Source organism: Oncorhynchus mykiss, chromosome 8 (genome assembly GCF_057628025.1).
Source record: "Oncorhynchus mykiss isolate SJ-2025 chromosome 8, ASM5762802v1, whole genome shotgun sequence".
NCBI lineage: Eukaryota > Metazoa > Chordata > Actinopteri > Salmoniformes > Salmonidae > Oncorhynchus > Oncorhynchus mykiss.
Genome location: NC_143029.1, coordinates 75,812,374 through 75,833,178, shown reverse-complemented (window position 1 = coordinate 75,833,178; position 20,805 = coordinate 75,812,374). Strand labels below are relative to the sequence as shown.

The 20,805-nt window shown below is 44.6% G+C and overlaps 2 protein-coding genes and 1 pseudogene across 4 annotated transcripts; 2 read left to right on the top strand and 1 right to left on the bottom strand.

The window, feature by feature from the left end:
• The first annotated feature begins 2,975 nt into the window (after positions 1-2,975).
• LOC110530542 (histone-binding protein N1/N2) lies at positions 2,976-8,320 on the top strand. Its single transcript, XM_021613710.3, has 14 exons — positions 2,976-3,224; positions 3,528-3,641; positions 3,752-3,832; positions 3,971-4,074; positions 4,301-4,735; positions 4,829-4,851; positions 4,947-5,038; positions 5,207-5,280; positions 5,406-5,594; positions 7,000-7,169; positions 7,323-7,388; positions 7,484-7,561; positions 7,638-7,750; positions 8,163-8,320. Exons 2-14 carry the CDS (start codon positions 3,535-3,537, stop codon positions 8,167-8,169), a joined length of 1,539 nt encoding a protein of 512 aa, XP_021469385.3. The 5' UTR covers positions 2,976-3,224; positions 3,528-3,534; the 3' UTR covers positions 8,170-8,320.
• A 708-nt stretch (positions 8,321-9,028) lies between these two features.
• On the bottom strand, positions 9,029-19,654 carry LOC110530543 (vasculin-like protein 1). Of its 3 annotated transcripts, none has more exons than XM_090182603.1 (11): positions 19,510-19,654; positions 15,781-16,971; positions 15,584-15,698; positions 13,721-13,850; positions 13,273-13,601; positions 12,974-13,049; positions 12,489-12,838; positions 12,158-12,316; positions 11,809-11,933; positions 11,627-11,729; positions 9,029-9,401 (listed from the first exon to the last, which is right to left on the bottom strand). In XM_090182603.1, exons 3-11 carry the CDS (start codon positions 15,641-15,643, stop codon positions 9,255-9,257), a joined length of 1,479 nt encoding a protein of 492 aa, XP_090038729.1. In that variant the 5' UTR covers positions 15,644-15,698; positions 15,781-16,971; positions 19,510-19,654; the 3' UTR covers positions 9,029-9,254. The 3 variants fall into 3 exon arrangements, with proteins under 3 accessions (XP_090038729.1, XP_021469390.2, XP_090038730.1); XM_021613715.3 differs by lacking the exon at positions 19,510-19,654 and adding an exon at positions 18,942-19,262; XM_090182604.1 differs by lacking the exon at positions 19,510-19,654 and adding an exon at positions 18,942-19,257 and having other exon boundaries at positions 9,029-9,418.
• Positions 19,655-19,855: 201 nt separating this feature from the next.
• Positions 19,856-20,781, top strand: LOC110530984 (transmembrane protein 69-like; annotated as a pseudogene).
• Positions 20,782-20,805: the final 24 nt, after the last annotated feature.

Genomic DNA, 20,805 nt, shown 5'->3' with positions numbered 1-20,805 from the left:
GCCATGCTTACACCTCCCAAGCTTCCATCAAGGATACATCCCAAGTAGCTAACAGAGGTTTTCGTAGTCAGCACCCCACCCCATTATTCCACACTGATTTCAGAGGACCTACTCAATTTAGGTCTGGATCCAAAAATAATTGCCTCAGTTTTCCCAAAGTGCAGAGATAGCTTATTATCTCCAAGCCATTTGCTAATGTTAGGCAGCTCTGTGCTAAGTATGCTCTCCAACATTTTTACTTTTGTGAGACACCAGAAGTGTAGAGTCATCCGTATAAAGAAAAAGACTGCAAGAACAAGCATCTTTCGTATTGTTAATATACAATAAAAACAGCAGAGGCCCAAACACGCTCCCCTGTGGAACGCCACAACTCATTGCTTTTGCCTGAGACAGTGAACCATTAGCCTCTACTACTTGCTCCCTTCCTGATAAATAGGACTTTACCCTTCCTAGAGGGATACTGCTTAACCCCAGTGCCTCCAGTTTGGAGATTAGGAGACAGTGGTTAACTGTATCAAAGGCCTTCTGTAGGTCAAGCAGTACCATTCCACAGAGATTTCCTTCATCTTTCCTGATGAAGTTAGTCAAGTAAAGTAGACATGAATCAGTGGAGTATGTTCTTCTAAAACCCGACTGAAAATCATACATTAGACCCTGTTTGTTAACATATTCATACATTTGCTCATGTACAACTCTCTCCAGGATCTTTGATGTTACACAGAGGATAGATACAGGCCTATAATTCCCAGGGTCAGACTTTATCCCCTTCTTATACAGAAGTATAACTTTAGCTTGTTTCATGTCCCTGGAAAAGGTACATTGTTCAAGAGAGAGATTAACGATATGCGTACTACAAGGGCCAATTTGCTCAGCAGAATCTATAAGAAACCTTGCAGGAATATTATCCAGGTCTGTGGTTTTGGAGCATTTAAGCTCTGCCAGCATACTGACTATTTTGGCTGTTGCTACCTTTGCAAAAGAAAAAGAGTTTGGCTGAACCCCTAACTCTACATACTTCTTTTTTTTTTTGTTTTTTTTTTGTAGTAGCTACTATCTTGTCTCATCGCTACAACTCCCGTACGGGCTCGGGAGAGATGAAAGTTGAAAGTCATGCGTCCTCCGATACACAACCCAACCAGCCGCACTGCTTCTTAACACAGCGTGCATCCAACCCGGAAGCCAGCCGCACCAATGTGTTGGAAGCTACACCGTGCACCTGGCAACCTTGGTTAGCGCGCACCACAGGAGTTGCTGGTGCACGATGAGACAAGGACATCCCTACCGACCAAGCCCTCCCTAACCCAGACGACACTAGGCCAATTGTGCGTCGCCCCACGGACCTCCCGGTCGCGGCCGGTTACGACAGAGCCTGGGCGCAAACCCAGGGACTCTGATGGCACAGCTGGCGCTGCAGTACAGCGCCCTTAACCACTGCACCACCCGGGAGGCCTACATAATACTTATTGACTCCTTTGCTTCCATACAAACCAGAACTGGTGGGCAGCTTGCTAACCAGCTTGCTGGCAACATAAGTAAAAAAATAGTTGAATTCATTGGCAACCTCTGCTTTTTCATATATCATCTCCCCCCTGATGTTCAATCCAATACTGTTTAGTTTGTTTTTGGTAATACTACTACAGCCTAGTTTCTTAAATGATTTCCAAAGCTTTTTAGGGTCATTTTTGTTCTCAATTATTTTCTCAGCAAAGTAACCCCTCTTAGCTTCATCCATCCTGATCTGTGCTTAATTTCTGTGGCGTTTATATAGGACAAAATCAGGCGGCTCTTGAGAGTTCTTGCATTTTTTAAAGGCCTTATTCCTTGCTTGGATAGATTCTAGAATCTCATGATTAAACCAAGGGCTAGATCTCTGCTTTACCCTGGCCCGTCTAATGGGAGCCATCACATTCACCACATCAAGGAATCTACATTTAAAGACTTCCCAGGCGCTGTCTACCCCCACACTATCTAGCACAGGTGACCATAGGACACATAATTCACATTTACATTTCAATTACATTTACATTTACAATTAACAATACACATTTTCATTTCAATTACATTTACAATTAACAATACACATTTACATTTCAATTACATTTACAATTCACCATACACATTTGCATTCTACAATTCATAGGACACAGGGTATTAGAATAGAAGTATTGTGTTGATGAAGATGTATGACCAAATTGGTGTGATGGGTCTCACTGTGAGCCTGATTGGCGGTGTCATGTCCAGGCCTGCCCTGTGATTGGTTGTTATTTCCTGGCCTGCCCTGTGATTGGCTGTCATGTCCAGGCCTGCCTTGACAAGGCTGTAACAGGGGAGCTAGCAGGGGTTCTTCAGTGAGGGGGTTGATACTAGAGCTCACCTCACAGCAGGCACTGACAGCAGGGCTGCTCTCTCTCATCTCCCTGGACAGAGCAAGAGCAGCAAGTTATTTACAAGGGCCTTCACACCTGTCAGCTCTCTCTGGGTGGATCTTGGACAGGCGCATACAGGCCTGACAGAGCTGATGTCTCTGATTTAATTCAATTCAATACAACTTTATTGGTTCCATTAGGACAACTAGTATTAACATTTTGTGAAGTGAACCGAGCTGACTAAATGCATCTTGAGAGAAATGTGTGGTGTGGTGAAAGAACACTTCTGAGTTGTTTTGAACCTTCATCTGCTCTGATCTCTACGTCCTTGATTAAGACCCGAGGCTTGCATCTCATGCATACTGGAGTTCAATCAAATTATTGCATGACAGGTGCCATTGTGAAGGGCTCAAAGAGGCAGTCTCATTGAGGGTTCCTTTGATCAGAGGTGATGTGAGATGGAGAGACTTCTAAATCCCCACTTGTAGGCAAAGTAGAACAGTATCACACTGATACTTTCTTACTGGTAAATGCACAAATCATTTGCTTTGCTACTGGCTTTTGTCACCATACTTTCTCCCATGTAAATTAAACCAGGGGTTACCAAACGTTTTCACTCCGGACCTCCCTTCCAGTTGGACTGAGTCCCCCCCAGTTGGACTGAGTCCCCCCCAGTATTCGACGGATATAAAAATGTGTCACTGCAACTTTAATTTTTCTCCCGCGTCTTCTCCAAGAAGAAGTTGACAGGAAATTATTAGCAAATTTGGCGCCATTTTTGGAACAATTAGACCGAGAGAGCTGTGCTTGTTTTTCCTTGTTTCTTCTGATAGACTTTTATAGCTACTCGCATCCACGGTATGTACATGTTTACCATAAGATGTGTTTAATGATCATGGCCAGGAAAGTATCACTGAACAGGGTTTGCGAAAACTCGCTAACGTTACTGAGATGAGAAGCTAGAAGTGGAGTTGCAACCACCAAATTTCACCGCTTCACGTTAGTTATTGCGTTCGTAAACGAATGCACGATTCGTTAGCTCGCTACGGGTCTTTATTCAAGTCAGTTGAATATTGTTTCCAATGTAGCTAGATAGCCACTTTGTTAGTGCCGACATTAACAGACAGCAAAAATGACTTGGTTATCAATGTTTTCTTCTAGTTGCAAAATGGTTATGGAGGAGGCAAACAAACTCATTGGCACAGGGAAGAGACATCTTGTCATGGGGGACGTGGTATCAGCGGTCAACTACCTTCAAGAAGCCTGCGGGATGTTGTGAGTAGGGGTGGAAGTCAAGTGACACACTGAAAGAATTGGTCTGTAAAATTATTCGCGATTACTTATTCATTTATTAATAAATAACTTAACCTTTTTTTTTCTCCCAGAGCCAAAAGGTATGGTGACACAGCAGATGAGTGTGGGGAGGCTTTCTTCCTGTGTGGTAAAGCTCTCTTAGAGCTTGCTAGGTAGGTGTTCACTGTCCTTCACAGTATTTTAGTGATGTACCCCACTGAATGCTGGTCGTAAACAGTATTTTGGTCTCAGAACCACTGCTGTTACAGTTGTAACTAAGACTTAAATGTAATGTTGTCATTGTGTTGCAGGATGGAGAATGGTGTCTTGGGGAACGCTCTGACAGGGGTTCCAGAAGAAGAGGAAGAGGAGAAGCCCAAAGACTCCAACATTGAAAGCACAGACAATGTTGATGGTAAGCATTTTGCATTGTTAAGCCACATGTAGTTGATGCTTGCCTAAAGGTACAGCGGTCATGTTGAAAAAAAGTATACAATTTGGCCTAGTGGTTGTTGATCTCTCTGATAATGCAGATAATGCTGTATATCAGATAATGCGGTATAATGTGGTAGTCACATTTACCTGTTTAAAAAATATATATATTACACGCTTCTCAATATACCTTTTTGTTATTATCACAGAGAAGACCAGGGATGACCTCAGAGTTCAGGTCTATGATGCCATGGCAGAAGAAGAGAAGAACGGCGAGGATTCAGATAAGAACACAGTGGAGGAGACTGGAGGAGGCGAGGAGGGACAGACTATGAACGGCCATGTTAACGGTTCTGACACCACGAACGGCGAGGATTCAGATAAGAACACAGTGGAGGAGACTGGAGGAGGCGAGGAGGGACAGACTATGAACGGCCATGTTAACGGTTCTGACACCACGAACGGCGAGGATTCAGATAAGAACACAGTGGAGGAGACTGGAGGAGGCGAGGAGGGACAGACTATGAATGGCCATGTTAACGGTTCTGACACCACGAACGGCGAGGAGAAAGTTATCGGAGAGAAGAAGGGTGACAAAGCTGAGACTAAAGAATCATCAGACAACCCAGAAGAGGAGGATGGAGGTTTGAGGCAAACCCGTCATAATGTTTACACAATATCTTTGATGCGAGAAAATAAATGTCATGCACTCACACACACTTCTGTCAATGTTTCAGATGGTGAGGATGGGGAAGAAAAGGTGATACTTCATCTACTACTGACCTATGTATTCCTGCCGATGGTTTAGCTGTTGTAAAGTCAGTAAGTTAACATTCGATTACCGTTTGACCTCAGGAGGACATACCGGAGGACAGTGATGATGAGGAAGTGGGCAACCTGCAGTTAGCCTGGGAGATGCTGGAGGTGGCGAAGGTCATCTACAAAAGGTACGGTAGGAAATAAATACCCACTCGTCCCTGTTTTACCCTGCTATCCTCCAGTTGTTGTGTACGTGCTCAAGTCTATTCCAACAAATCAATTTGAGCCGTTGGATTGATGCATATGAGACAGACTTAACAGTTTGAGAGCCTCAGTTTGTTTGTGTTCTATTGAAGGAAAGAGGGTAAGGAGGACCAGCTCCTGGCAGCCCAGGCCCATCTGAATCTGGGAGAAGTAGCGGCTGAATCAGGTACTTTCTCAACCACCGCTGGTACTTTGGGTTGGCCCATTTTTGTATGGATTGATATGGGGTTGGCTCCTACATTGTGCTTCTGTGAGGTGTGTTCCTAACTACCTGTTCGATTTCCTCCCCAGGCAATTACAGCCAGGCGGTGGATGACTTCCAGGAGTGCCTGTCCCTACAGCTGAAGCACCTGGCCTCAGACAGCCGCCTGCTGGCCGAGACTCACTACCAGCTGGGCCTCACCCTCTGCTCTGACTGCCAGTACAGCCAGGCCATCGAACACTTCAACCACTCTGCTAGGGTTATCAAGAGCAGACTAGGTGAGGAGGTGAATGTGATCAGTGAGATTCTCATTTTGAAATGAATTGTTTAGATCAGTGGTAACCAACCTTTTCTGAGTAGAGATTACTTTCGCAGTCAAAAAGCAAGCAAAGATCTACTATATCTAAGCAAAAAAAGGAACGTCCTCACTGTCAACTGTGTTTATTTTCAGCAAACTTAACATATGCAAATATTTGTATGTACATAATTGAACAACTGAGAGAAACTGAACAAGTTCCACAGACATGTGACTAACAGAAATGGAATAATGTGTCCCTGAACAAAAGGGGGGTCAAAATAAAAAATAACAGTCAATATCTGGTGGCCACCAGCTGCATTAAGTAATGCAGTGCATCTCTTCATGGACTGCATCAGATTAGCGAGTTCTTGCTGTGAGATGTTACCCCACTCTGGCCCTAGCCCTCACCCTCCGATCTGTTTTTATTGGCCTGCGATGTATTTTTCTTTGCAACTCTGCCTAGAAGGCCAGCATCCTGGAGTCGCCTCTTCACTGTTTCTAAGTGATCCCAAACTTTTGAACGGTGGTAGTGTCTCTATATGTGTATGTATAAATAGGATTTAAAAAGTCTATGCAACATTAATCTAATAAAACCAGTTCTGTAGGAATGAGATGTGTGCAGTAGGCCTAATATATTATCACAGCATATTAGCTATATGCCTGGCCTGCCAATGTTATTCTCAGATCATATATTTCACAACTCTAGCTTTGATAACAAAATTGTTGTATAACTTGCGAGGCACAGCTGAGCATAAATTGAAATCTGATGGTCAGTCTACGGAGGGAGGGAACAGCGGAGGGTTCACCTCTCCCGGTCCCTGTTCTCTCCTTTCCTCCGGTGAGACTGACCAGAGGGGATAGTCTTCCACCTGATGGCGAAGCTTGAGTGGCACCTCATTATTTCTGCCTCATGCACAAATTCATGTTCCTATGACCAGAGAAAGTGAAATATTCCTGGATATTAAAATGGACACGATGCAGGCTTATCGGTAGTTGGCTACTCATTCATTGCAGCTACAGCGTGAGTGGAAGTAAGGTGAAGCGTGTTATTAATTTGAAAGATCAGCTCTTTGCGGTATTCTGTCTCTCTCTGGTCATGGTTTCAAAAGTTATGAAATCTCACATAGGCTAGTTTCAAACTTTGCTGTACGGTCATGGAAGCAGTAGGAATGGTGATTTGAGCTATTCGATTGGCCAGGGCAGAAGACATAGTTGATTTAGCCACCGCTCTCCTCGACAAATGCAATGGTTAAAAATGGGAACACTTCTGAATCAAGTGCACCTACCTCCAACAGCAAAAGACGGTCGGTTGGTGGCTGCTGGTGTTATTCTTGGAAAATGTTACTCTTCTACCTTGTAACACCCTTGTATCGTTTGTCTCCCAGCCAAGGTGCTGGAGAAGGCAGGGGGGGCAGAGGTGGCCCCTGAGGAGAGAAAGGAGATGGAGGAGCTGAAGGCTCTGCTGCCAGAGATCCAGGAGAAGGTTGAGGACGCCACCGTGGGACAGAAAATGGCTGCCGCTATTGCAGCAGAGGCTGTGGTGCAGGAGACACTGGTGAGAAGGGGATTGAGATGGTGGCTCTAACCAGTGATTGACCCAGTCCTAGCCCACTTACTTTTTTAGGCTCTCTTAATTAAGGTTTGAATTTATGCAATACGTCGAGCTTGAAGTTTGATTCCACTTCGTTGTTTTTGGTTTATTTTTCAGGCAGGTGGTTCAGCGTTTCCAACTCCGAGTGGAAGTTCTCAAAACGGAGGGGCGTCAGCATCTATAGTAAGCCTGCGCCTCATGATTTTAGTCAGCTTTATTTGTTGTCCTTTAAACAACGTATTCTAAGGGATATGTCGGTGTGTCCTCCCCTCACTCAGATTCAAGTCAGATCCACATACGGAAACGCCCCCTCAAAGTCTCCTGCCTCTGACATCTCACACCTGGTCAGAAAAAAGGTCAGTGAAGTGAAACTATTTGCGTCCAGATCCACCCCCCCAGTATCCACAAACACATTTTTGTATTGTTTAACAGAGGAAACCGGGAGACAGTCCAGTAAAGGAGAACGACTCTAAAAAGGTTAAACAGGAGACTGAAGTTAACAGCAACAGAGACAACGGTGTCAAAGACAAAATGGAGGTTGAACGGTATGTATGGAGTATGTGTTTTCCACTGTAAGTAAGTGACTATTTATTTATCCTTTAACTAGGCAAGTCAGTTTAGAACAGTCTGATTTACAATGATGGCCAACCCTGGCCAAACCCTGGGCCAATTGTGCACCGTCCTATGGGACTCCAAATCACAGCCAGTTGTGATACAGCCTGGAAGCGAACCAGGGTCTGTAGTGATGCCTCTAGCACTGAGACCGCTGCGCCACTCAGGAGCCCAAGACAACCTGTAAGGTTGTCATGGAATACCTACATGTACTACTCAACTTTTTATTTTTTTACATGTATGAAGTAGATCACCCTCTGCTCGTTTCACATTCAATAGCATGTGTGGCTTTTTGTGACTTCAGAGATGCATTCATTGTGATTATTCTCATGTTTCCCCCTGCAGCCAGTGAAGCCCTGGTGACTTATGCCAATTCCTGATTGTCATCACATCGTCCTACTGCAGATCAAGTTGTAAATGTGTCATCTTCCTACTGTGTGCCTCTTGATTTTTTTTCATATTTGTAAGGTTTTGTACCAGATCATTAAAGACTACCTACTTGATCAATTTGTCAGCTTTGATTTGTGTAAAGAGACTTCAAGAAGACTCGCCTCTTGGAAAAACAAACTACTGTCCCAGTTCCTCCTCGCATTGATCAGTGGAGTACTCTAAACATGTATGCTTATAGAATAGATATCCTGGCTGTGGTCATCCCAGTTGAATTCACTGATGACTGGGTTGGTGAGACACTTTGGCAAAGGAGCAGAAGGTCACACTAGTGTCGGATGCACAATGCTAAACCACTAACAGCTCATTTCAATCCCTATCGCTGAAGTACAGTGTGGTTGAAATGAAGGTAAATTCCGGTTGAGCCGACATGCAGGGTTTACTGTGAGTGCAGGCTCCGAACGCAGGGATATTACCTTTAAATTTCAACCGCACTGATTGAATCTAGGCTTAAGTCTCTGGCTTAGTGGTAACAGGTCTGCATGGTTTGTCGAAACTGGGAACTATTGACTGTCAGGTTTGTGTACTGTTAAGCAGCTGGATTCAATCCGTATAGCAGTAGATTTGTTAAAATGAAGGTTCTCTCCGATTGAGCTGACATGTGTAACACAACTTGGATACAAATTGAATCCAGCCCTAACTGCTAGACCACCCAGCACGGTTAACACTATTAGACAGTTGTCTATGGTGACTGAATCCACATGTCATTGATTAACCATGATCGCAATCCAACTCATTCATAGACACAATCAGAACACCAAGGCCTGATTCCTATTGAAACATGTCAGGATACCATTTTAATATTGTTAGTCTCTTAAATCAGATGTGCATTGCCCTTTTCTTGACGAACACTCAGTTCCACAAAGCGAGGGAAGAGGTGCAACGCAGGAAAAAATACATCTGCATGGCTGAGCAGGAACTTCCACTGGAATTTCCCCTTGTGCAAGAATAAGTCAAACAGGTGTTCTGAAGACGAGGGGTGTGTGTTCTTTAAAGCCACTTCGTCAAGTTGACATCATCATCGTCTGAGGTCTGGCTGCTGGTTTCAGACTCTGAGCCCTCGTCCTTTTCTAAGTGGGCCTCGGCAACACACCTCCAGTGGGTGAAGTGGAGGGGGATGATCCCATTCCTCTTCAGCTAGGAAGAACAATAACCTAAGTGAAAACACAAACCTAAGCCTTGTTTATACCTGGTGTTAACATGCGTCCTTTGTCCTGATCTTATCCACATTCTGATGGTGCCCACTAGCCGTTGCTTCTACGTATTGTGTCTCTCTCATATCCGTCTGTGTCCACATTGTGACCAGATTTGCCGGTTACGCCCTGTACAGAAATTATTTTACAGAATCTTTCAAAATATGAATGTATTTAATTTAAAACAAGTATTGATTGTAAGCTATAAAAAGAGTACCAGTACCAGTCAAAAGTTTGGACACCATTTATTTGTACTATTTTCTACATCGTAGAATAATAGTGAAGACATCCAAACTATGAAATGACACATGGAATCCTGTAGTAACCAAAAGTATTAGACCAAGCCTGGTCCCTCAAAATATATTTTTGATTTGAGGTTCTTCAAAGTAGCCACCCTTTGCCTTGATGACAGCTTTGCACACTCTTGGTATTCTTTCAACCAGCTTCATGAGGTAGTCACCTAAAATTGCATTCCCATTAACAAGTGTGCCTTCTTAAAAGTGAATGTGGAATGTCTTTCCTTAATGCATTTGACCAATCAGTTGTGTTGTGACAAGGTAGGGGTGGTATACAGAAGATAGCCCTATTGGGTAAAATAACAAGTCCATATTATGGCAAGAACAGCTCAAATAAGCAAAGAGAAACAACAGTCCATTACTTTAAGACATGGTCAGTCAATTAGGAACATTTCAATAACTTTGAACATTTCTTCAAGTGCAGTCGCAAAAACCATCAATTGCTATGATGATACTGGCTCCCACCACAGGAATGGAAAACCCAGAGTTACCTGTGCTGTAGAGAAGTTCATTAGTTACCAGCCTCAGAAATTGCAGCCCAAATAAATGCTTCAGAGTTCAAGTAACAGACACATCTCAACATCAACTGTTCAGAGGAGACTGCGTGAATCAGGCCTTCATGGTCGAATTGCTGCAAAGAAACCACTACTAAAGGACACCAATAATAAGAAGAGACTTGCTTGGGCCGAGAAACACAAGCAATGGACATTTTGGAAATCTCTCTTTTGGTCTGATGAGTCCAAATTTGACATTTCTGGTTCCAACCGCCGTGTCTTTGTGAGATGCAGAGTAGGCGAACGGATGATCTCAATTGTGGTTCCCACCGTGAAGCATGGAGGAGGTGGTGTGATGGTGCTTTGCTGGTGACACTGTCGTAATTTATTTAGAATTCAAGGCACACTTAACCAGCATTCTATAGCGATACACCATCCCATCTGGTTTGCACTTAATGGGACTCATTGTTTTTCAACAGGACAATGACCCAACACACCTCCAGGCTGTGTAAGGGCTATTTAACCAAGGAGAGTGATGGAGTGCTGCATCAGATTACCTGGCCTCCAAAATCACCCGACCTCAACCCAATTGAGATGGTCTGGGATGAGTCGGACTGCAGAGTGAAGGAAAAGCAGCCAACAAGTGCTCAGCATATGTGGGAATTCCTTCAAGACTGTTGGAAAAGCATTCCTCATGAAGCTGGTTGAGAGAATGCCAAGATTGTGCAAGGCTGTCATCTAGGCAAAGCATGGCTACTTTGAAGAATCTAAAATATAGACTTTTTAAAAACACTTTTTTTGGTTCCTACATGATTCAATATGTGTTATTTCATAGTGTTGACATCTTCACTATTATTCTACAATGTAGAAAATAGTAAAAATTAAGAAAAACCCTTGAATGTCCAAACTTTTGACTGGTATTGTATAGATGTATAAAAACTCCCAGTATTTTAATTTTCCAAGTATTGATGCCATAAGTCCATTGTACTAAATGTCAATGATTTTAGAGGCCAGTATGATGATGATTTAAATGGTTTGACCATGCAGATCAGTCAGATCACAAGGAGTCTTTTAATAATCTACACCGGTCAAAAGATTTGGGCACAATCAGAATGTGGACAAAGGACATATGTTAGACCCAGGTATAAACGGGTCTCCAGACACAAGCCTGGTCCCACACTATGTGCTTGAGACAACTCTACCGTACAGCATGACATCAATGGAAGAGTTGGCAACAGCACATACACTAGGCTACCTAAGCACTAGCCATTTTCATTATATTTAAACATGTCTCTTCCTATGAGGTTTAAAGCAGTCACCGAAGATGCTCATAACATTAATGGTATTATTGTAAGATCGTGTCACAAACTCAGACGTACATGTTCAGTTTTAGTCTGGAACTCTCTGAGCTCTTCCTGAGTCAGGGGCAGGAAGCTGTCATCGTTTTCTGGGTATTCCTGCCAGCCCATGGCCTTCAGTAACCTGCAACGAAACAGTGAACACTGCTTAATAGAGTGATGGTGTGTGTGTGTGTGTGTGTGTGTATATATGTCAGTCATACCGGTGTTCTGCCTCCAGTGAGCTAGACAAGTGATCAGTGTCTGAGTCGCTGAGGGAGTGAGACAGGCCGTTCTCATTGCAGACTCCCTGGCTGTAGGCTTTGGGCTCTGGGGTGCTGCTCTCGCCCTGAGGAGTCATTTACACCAAAGAATAGACTCCAAAATAAAACAGGTCACTTCTGCTTACATATGTGGTGAGCCATGTAACGCTCCACATTTGACATGCCTCTGGTTTATTTTCGTTCGGTCAGACTGTGAATTTACCTTCAATTGGTTTGAATGTAACATTTTGGATGTTGTTTTGGAGGGCCTTTGCGTCCCACTAGGACATTTTCTAGGGGTGTTATGTACCTCTCCAGGTGTCCCAGGGCTGCTGCTGGAGGTCAGGTCACCGGTGACCTCGTCCTTCAGCGTCCGCAGGAAGTCACTCTTCCGGTCTGGTCCGCGCCGCATCAGCTTCAGCCGTGACGACGAGGCGATGTCTATGGGAGGAGTCGTACTGAAAGGACGCTGATAGAAAAGAGAGGGAGGAAAAATATTGAGCCCTTGCTTGTGGTTTCTAACAGTTACGTAAACCTTTTCTCCCTTTATTTTGTTCCTCGGGGCTGGATTTGTATGGCCTGCTATACGCTCTCTATGAACCCCTTTGGCCTGTGTAAGGGGTCTGGAGAGCTGTCCTCACCTCTTTGGGGGTGTTGTGGCTATGTAGCTGGGTGGTGGGTTTGGCTGCAGACACAGGGCTGGTGAAGACAGAGTCTCGTCCTGACAGGTGGAGGCCAGGCTTGGTGGAGTCTCTCCCACTCGGCTTCCACTGAGGGGGCTTGGTGGGCACCATGGCAGACTTAGGCACCAGGTTCTTATAGACTGAGTGGGTAGAGCTAGTGATGGTGGGCAGGGCTTTGCTGCCATTGATGGGCGGGGCTCCGGAGCTGGCGAAGCCAGTAGAGAACGCAGTGCATCCTGGGTCCTCCTTGGAAACCTTCTTGATCACCAGCATCTTAGACACCATCTGCTTGCCACTAGGCGGGTTCTCTGGAGAGATGGGAACAACTAGTTAGGAGGGGTGTAATGACATGGAGACAAAGGGAGTGGGCTGAACTTTGTGAAGATGTTACTGGTGTCAACTTTGTAATGTCAATAGATCAATTCATCTATTAGAGGGATTACCCCATACTCCAGCGTGAGGAGCCACTGGCCTCATCTGGTTCCCAGGCTTTCCAGTTGTTTCAGGGTTAAGGGAGGGCTGGTAGGAAAACATTGACTTTATTTCACAAGTTTGTATATACAGTATATTTCCTATGATGTTTTATGTTTTGCTGTACCAATCCAGGTATTTTCCGTTAGGTCTTAATGTCACTATGCCCATTGACTAATATGTGACAAATGGCACAGTACCTCAAGACTGTAAAATGTGACAAGAAGTTGTCAAGAGGTTTCAAGGAATGGAGGATGAGATTATTACTTACAAAGTCCTCTTCCACAAACTTCAGATTGTCCTCCCTGCTGTGTTCATCATTGGGGAATTTGTCCTGGTAGAGGGTCCCAGGGGCGCTCTTGCGGGGATGGAAGTTGCCGTTGCGCTGCCGGTGTCCCCCCTGCCTGTCCCCTCCTCCCGTCCCATGGCGTTTGGGTTGGCGCCCCGGGTGGTGGTGCCTGTCCTGTGCTGCCCCGTGCCAGGTGGGATGAGCCTCCTTCCAGCAGGACCCCCCCGCTAGACCACCGTGCCCCCCCTTCGCCACCCCAGAGTCCACAGAGTCATGTCTCAGGAGGAGAGAGGGCTGCTGCCACCCATCACCTGCAGACACACACAGGACAGTAAGTTTAATACTATGTAACGAAACAAACACCGCTCTTTCAAGCAGGCTGTCAACGTTTTTGGGGGGGCGCGCAGGGGGTTCTGATTGTCAGTGTTACCTGCGGGGGCATGCAGGGGCCCGTTGTTAAAGAAGCCATCGGAGGAGTTGTGTCGGCGACGGCTCACGGCAGCACGGCTGTTCCGGTGGTGATGGGGGTCGCCATGCTTCTCTAGGCTGGCTGCAGGGGACTGGATACAAAAATAAAACGCTTATATTTTTGTCACGTGCACAAGTACAGTGTAATGCCTTTCTTGTAACCTCATTCCCAACAATGCAGTAATCAATAGTATTATAAACATAACAAAAACACAATAGAAATAACACTAGAAAGTAAGTAAGCCATGTACAGGGTAAAAAAAAAAGTCGAAGAAAAACACCAAAAGAATCACAAAAAAGTTGCGTCGGAGCTCGCAAGACTGCAGCCATAGAGTACGACGTCATCATTGTCAACACAAAAAAAAAGGCCAGTGAAGTGAAACCACGTGCTCCCAGATCATACCCCTAGTCTTCTAGTACCTCCACACACACAATTATGAAACAGGAACGAATTCTCTCACAACAAACTCAACATTTGTCATCCGATTTATTTAGCAATACAATGTCACACAGATACATAATACACATACACTATATATACAAAGTATGTGGACATCTTTTCAAATGAGTGGATTCAGCCATTTCAGCCACACAAGTTGCTGACAGATTTATAACATAGAGCACACCGCCATGCAATCTCCATAGACAAACATTGCCAGTAGAATGGCCTTATTGAAGAGCTCAGTGATGTTCAAAGTAGCACCGTCATAGGATGCCACCTTTCCAACAAGTCAGTTCATCAAATACTGCCCCGCTAGAGCTGCCCTAGTCAACTGTAAATGCTGTAATTGTGAAGTGGCAACGTCTAGGAGCAAAAACGGCTCAGCTGCGAAGTGGTGGGCCACACAAGTTACAGAACGGGACCACCGAGTGCTGAAGCGCGCAGCTCGTACAACTCGATGGGACTGACCTCAACCCCATCGAACACCTTTCAGATTAATTGGAACGCCGACTGCGAGCCAGGCCTAATCACCCAACATCAGTGCTCGACCTCATTAATGCTCGTGGCTGAATGGAAGCAAGTCCCTGCAGCAATTTTCCAACATCTAGTGGAAGACCTTCCCCAGAAGAGTAGAGACTGTTATAGCAGCAAAGCAACTCCATATTAATGCCCATGATTTTGGAATGAGATGTTTGACGAGCAGGTGTCCACATACCTTTGGTCATGTAGTGTATCTATGTAATATACAGTCATGTGGACATTAAGCAGCTTAGGTTTGGTGTTTATGTAATAACTTTGTGTTGTCCATCAGTCACTACTATCAGCTTGATCTTACTGGACTGCCAATGTTGAGATCGGTATCCACAACTAATTTGGCTGGTGTACAACCTGAAAAAAAAATCACCTGGTATAGGCTACACTCTGACGACCACGGTTCTCATTTAGCTGAATCTCAATCCCATGTCTAGTAGTCCCATGAGCAAGACAACACCCCAACAGGCTCTCCTGCTTTTTACACTTCTGTCTCTGTCCATTCACCTTCCCTTTCTAGTTAAATAAAAAATCAAATGTATTCTACTGCTTTCACTTACCACAGAAAAAAACACATTACAAATCAATCATACAGAGCCTGGAAGATAGCAACTCTATGAGGAATGATAATATAACAAGCAAAATCCCCTTCACTCCCTGTCAGTTTCTTCATCCTCTCTCCATTACAGTCTACATTCATTCAATATGACTTCCTTGTTTTTCTCCTGTCTGTTTCCCTTCATACAGACTATTTTTCCTGTGCTGATTGCAGTCAGTCTGCCCCCAATAAGCTTGCCCCTGCTTGTGCGCACACACAAACATACGTAAATACCCACACAAACACGGTCTCACCTTGGCAGGCTGGGGCGTGGAGAAGTTAAGCCAGGCAGGAACAAAGTCATGCTGCGCCATTTAGGTCCAGTGTCTCCTGTCAGTGGATCGAGGCATCAAACCTCATGGCAAGGATCTGACACAGAGTAAAATGAATGAGAAATCTTGGATTTTGGGACAAAAGAAACACATTGTTACATAAGACTTGTCATTATTACCCCAGAGTCTTTGGCTCTGAAGTCCTCTCCTCTTCCTCTCGGTCTCTGCCTCCTCTGTGGGATTGACTCAGAGTGTGTGATGGAGAGCAGCACCTCACTGCCGAGCCCTCCTCCTCCTCCAGGACAGAACAGCCCCTTTCCCCAGAGGCAGACCCCGTCGTCCAGGGTGAAAAGTTGGGAGTCGGGTCACAGGATTCTGGGATTATCTGGAATGGTGATCCAGAGGCGCGTTGTTACCCCCAAATTCGTCCTGATCACTCTACCGAAGCAGGTAGAGTCAGGGGAAGAGACACATGGAACCTGCTTGATCCGTTTTGTGAAACAGAAGGTTCTGATTGGTGGGCTCAGTAGACAGGCAAGTGAATTGCCCAATGGGAGAGGCAGGTGCAGGTTGTCTGCTGAGATTGGAAGCTCTGGGGCATCGAGCCCTGTCAGTGTGAACGGGACGGTTTCACTATGACATCAGAAGTGTGCTGGAAGGAGGTTCTGGCTCTTCTCCTGCCACTATGAGTGCCAGCTCTTAGTCATTTTAGGCTCTACCCAAACACATGCAGAAAATAAATAAATTCAGAGACCTCTTTTTATGCCAATGGAGGTCACTGAAAACCACAGCTCACCTCATTAAACTGGTGAAAAGGCTGTCTGGGGTTGAAGGGAAAAAAAGGGTGTCTAGTATTACAGTCACATGACAGTAAAGGCAGTAGAATCCACTGTTACATTTCTGACATCTTCAATTCCGGTCAGTGAAATGTTGATACTGCAGAACAACGCATTATAATGCAGCTTTTCAATGCATGCTAAGGACAATGGTGTTTCAACGGCTGATTAGATTGGTTGCTTTCTTCATCTGTTCTATTGTATTTGCTGGTATAATTAGCTGTAGTTGTGTGGTTGAAGGATGAGAGTGCAAAGGTTTTTAAACAGTATAACAGCAATTGCTTACAATCAGTGTTCTGTGTGTCACAACACACCTGGGACACTTTGTTGAAAGACAAAAAATAAACTTGTCCATAAAAGAGGGAACCTCTGAAAGGCAAATATCTTCCTTTCTTCAAAGCAAAGAAAGTGTAGGAACATATGGAGCATGTGTCAGAAGGACAGGCAGGTTCTGTGCAGTTACTCCTAGTATTTTCAGTCCTCTTGTAGCGTTGCTTTCACATGTAGTAGTATCTGCACTTATGCAGACCGGACCTGCAAACACAAAAACAGAAATACTTTTGAATCTCAGACACACCGGTAAGGTTGTAATGCACAGACCCTTAGCTTACAAGTTTAGGCAGGTATATACCCGAGTCATGTTTCCAGCACAATATGTAGTGTACGTCAAACTTGATGAATAGTTCTCCCAGAACACCTTTGATGAACCCACAATATAGCTTCTCATTCAAAAGACAGCAAACACATTGCAATGGTAAAAAGAAACGTTTTGAAGCAAAACATAATCAAAAACCAGAGCTCTTAAGACATTTTATACTCTCTTATAAAACTGCAAGCTTTTATCAAATATGTATACCAGTCTAAAAATATTCTAGACCTGAAATGTTTCTCTCTCTCCCAGCCCCTGATCTAAATCGGGCAGTGAGTGATTGTATTCTCTAACTACTAAGAACTGCAACCCACTCACAGCATGTCATGATCATAAAGCTGTAGTGCTTAGTGCCTAGTTAAAAGTTATATATTTTTATTAAAATATCCTTTATAGCACTGTGATAGGCTGTCCAATGGCTTCCATTGTGTATTGAGTTGACCAAGTTATTGTGGACACATTCACTTTTACAAACAAGTTAAGGCACTGTCAAAATTCTTAGCAAGTTAAGAAATAATTTGAGCAGATTCAGGAAGCAAAAACTTCAATCACTGCTAGCTAATTATCTGGCTAGCTACAAAAGTATGGACACCCCTTCAAATTAGTGGATTCGGCTATTACAGCCACAACTGTTGCAGACAGGTGTATAAAATTGAGCACACAGCCATGCAATCGCCATAGACAAACATTGGCAGTAGTATGGCCTTACTGAAGAGCTCAGTGACTTTCAACGTGGTGAAGTGGAAACGTCTAGGGGCAACAACGGCTCAGCCACAGGGTGGTAGGCCACACAAGCTCACAGAACGGGACCGCAGAGCTCTGTAGTGCGTAAAAACCGTCAGTCCTCTGTTGTAACACTCACTAGCGAGTTCCAAACTGCCTCTGGAAGCAACGTCAGAAAAATAACTGTTCGTTGGGAGCTTCATGAAATTAGTTTACATTGCCGAGCAGCAACACACAAGCCTAAGATCCCCATGCACAATGCCAAGCGTTAGCTGGAGTGGTGCAAAGCTCGCCGCCATTGGACTGGAGCAGTGGAAACATGTTCTCTGGAGTGATGAATCACGCTTCACCATCTGGCGGTCCGACGGCCGAATCAGGGTTAGCCGGATGCCAGGAGAACGCTACCTACCCAAATGCATACTTACAACTGTAAAGTTTAGTGGAGGAGGAATAATGGTCCGGGGCTGTTTTGCATGGTTTGGGCTTAGTTCCAGTAAAGGGAAATCTTAACGCTACAGCATACATTGATATTCTAGATGATTCTGTGCTTCCAACTTTGTGGCAACAGTTTGGGGAAGGTATTTTATCAGGACAATTCCTCCTGTGCACAATGCGAGGTCCATTGAGAAATGGTTTGTCGAGATCGGTATGGAAGAACTTGACTGGCTTGCACAAAGCCCTGACCTCAACCCCATCGACCACGTTTGGGAAGAATTGGAGCACCGACTACGAGCCAGGCCTAATCACCCAACATCAGTGCCGGACCTCACTAATGCTCTAGTGGAAAGCCTTCCCAGAAGAGTGTAGGCTGCATCTGCAGCAAAGGGGGAACCAACTCCATATTAATGCTAATAGGCTATGATTTTGGTATGAGATGTTCAACGAGTAGGTATCCACATACTTTTGGCCATGCAATGTACAGTATATTCCTTGTAAACTCGTTGTAACCAAGTTGTTAGCAAGCTAGCTAGCCACGACTATCACCAAAGCTAGCAAGTCAACTAGCTAACATACAGTAACTCGCAAAACTACGACCCAGTCTCAAACACATACAATATATTTTTGCAACAGAGTAACGTGAAGTTGTTTCTAATATTGCTGTCAAATTTCTGCAAATAAAAGGTAAACAGACCTTCGCTTCGTTGGCACAACACGGCTTCAAAATGGCTACCGCGTTAGCCCACACCGGGTCGGGGGATTCGGGCGCTAGCTAGCTAATAACGTTAGCTTGCTAGATTTTATAGGATGATGCCAAAACCTACTTATATCAAGCAATATCTTCAAGAAATATGATTTAAAAAATATATCTTGACTATTAATATTCCATTAGCACTGCAATACTTTCGTCCTGCTATGTGCCTCCAGATTAAAGTGTCGATTGGGTGTTTGTTTGGATTTTTGGTGCGCTCGCGGAGTTTACTTATCTGGGGTACGTTCAAGTTCTTATAATTTTGCAACCTCAGACGCGTAGCATTTTGTTTCAAATCGAATAGGAGTGGGATTTGTTGTATACTAAAAACGTCGAAACAGATTAGAAATAAATTAGAGTCAAAACATTTTGCGATCAAAATTGTCTTTATTTCTTTATTTAACCTTTATTTAACTAGGCAAGTCAGAAACAAATTCTTATTTACAATGATGGCCAACCGGGGAACAGGGGGTTAACTGCCTTGTTCAGGGGCAGAACGACAGATTTTTACCTTGTCAGCTCGGGGATTCGATCCAGTACCTGCCGTCCCTGTTTAACTAGTACTAAAACAAAGTACTAGCTAGCTACATATTTGTGATATTGAATGCGACACACTATTTTCCAGGAAGGCACACTAATCGATCGTTGCAGAAATCAAACTTTCGTCAGACACAGTGAATCGAGTAATCGACCTTACAAGCCTATGCAATGGCTAATTTTATTATTGATCTGCACAAATGCACATTCACCTCTTCCCCTTTTAGTTACATTTTTTTTAAAATCTCATTTGCATTGAATAGACAATTGAATTCTTGTGTGGTAAGTAGAAACAGCTTCTATGACACCATCATATTGGTCTATCTGTCAAATTGACCTTGCAACAAATAGCCCAAAACATCAGGGTTCTCTGGACCAGGATAGACACAGTGGGCCAGATCATATTAAACCCTACTGAGAAATGCTTTCAGCAACACTCTTTTTTTTACTCTCAGGGTCCAACATGGCGATCTCTGCAACAGATACTCTGGGGGTCCAGCTGCACAGTGAAGAGGGAATGTTTTTACACCAGTTCCAACCACTTGATATCTCCACAAGTTTCCATGGTGACTTCGATACTGTTCTGGAGACTAGCCACCTCCAGGTTCCGCTCCCAGGACCCCTGGGAGGAGAGAACCAACATCGCCTCAGCATGAAAACCCTGGTCAATGCCTCGGCTTCTCCGCCCTCCTTCCATTCCTGGGTGCCCCCCTGCTGATAGCGGTGACCCAGTCCTACCTCCCTGAGGTGGCCTACGCCCAGGTGGTCTATGGGGCCTCCATAATGTCCTTCCTGGGCCGGGGCCTACTGGGGCTTTCCCTGCCCAGCACGACTGGATGAACCTGGGCAACAGTGTGGTGCCCTCCCTGCTGGCCTGGCTGGCTCTGCATTCTAGGGACAACATCGCAGAAGGAGCCCTGGTGGTTATCATGGGGCTGTGCCTGGCCCTGCACAACAATCAAACTCTGCTGCCTGGCTACCCCGGCTAGTTGAAAGCCTTGGAAACCATACTTACTCTGGTGGCTACCTTCTCCCTGGATGCCACATTGACACTGAAGGAGATGTGCCCGGAGAAGAAGATCAAGACAGTTGACTAGGTAATGGTGGCTAGGGGATACTCACTCAGAGGTTACACTTGAGAGCTAAAGTATCTCAAGACAAGTGAATGAATAGTGGAACACAGATCAGGCAGGGTCTTGTTCAGTAGGACTTAACAGGAGAAAATGGAGGTGTTGCAACATTGTTTAAAACAACAATAAAAAAATGAAAT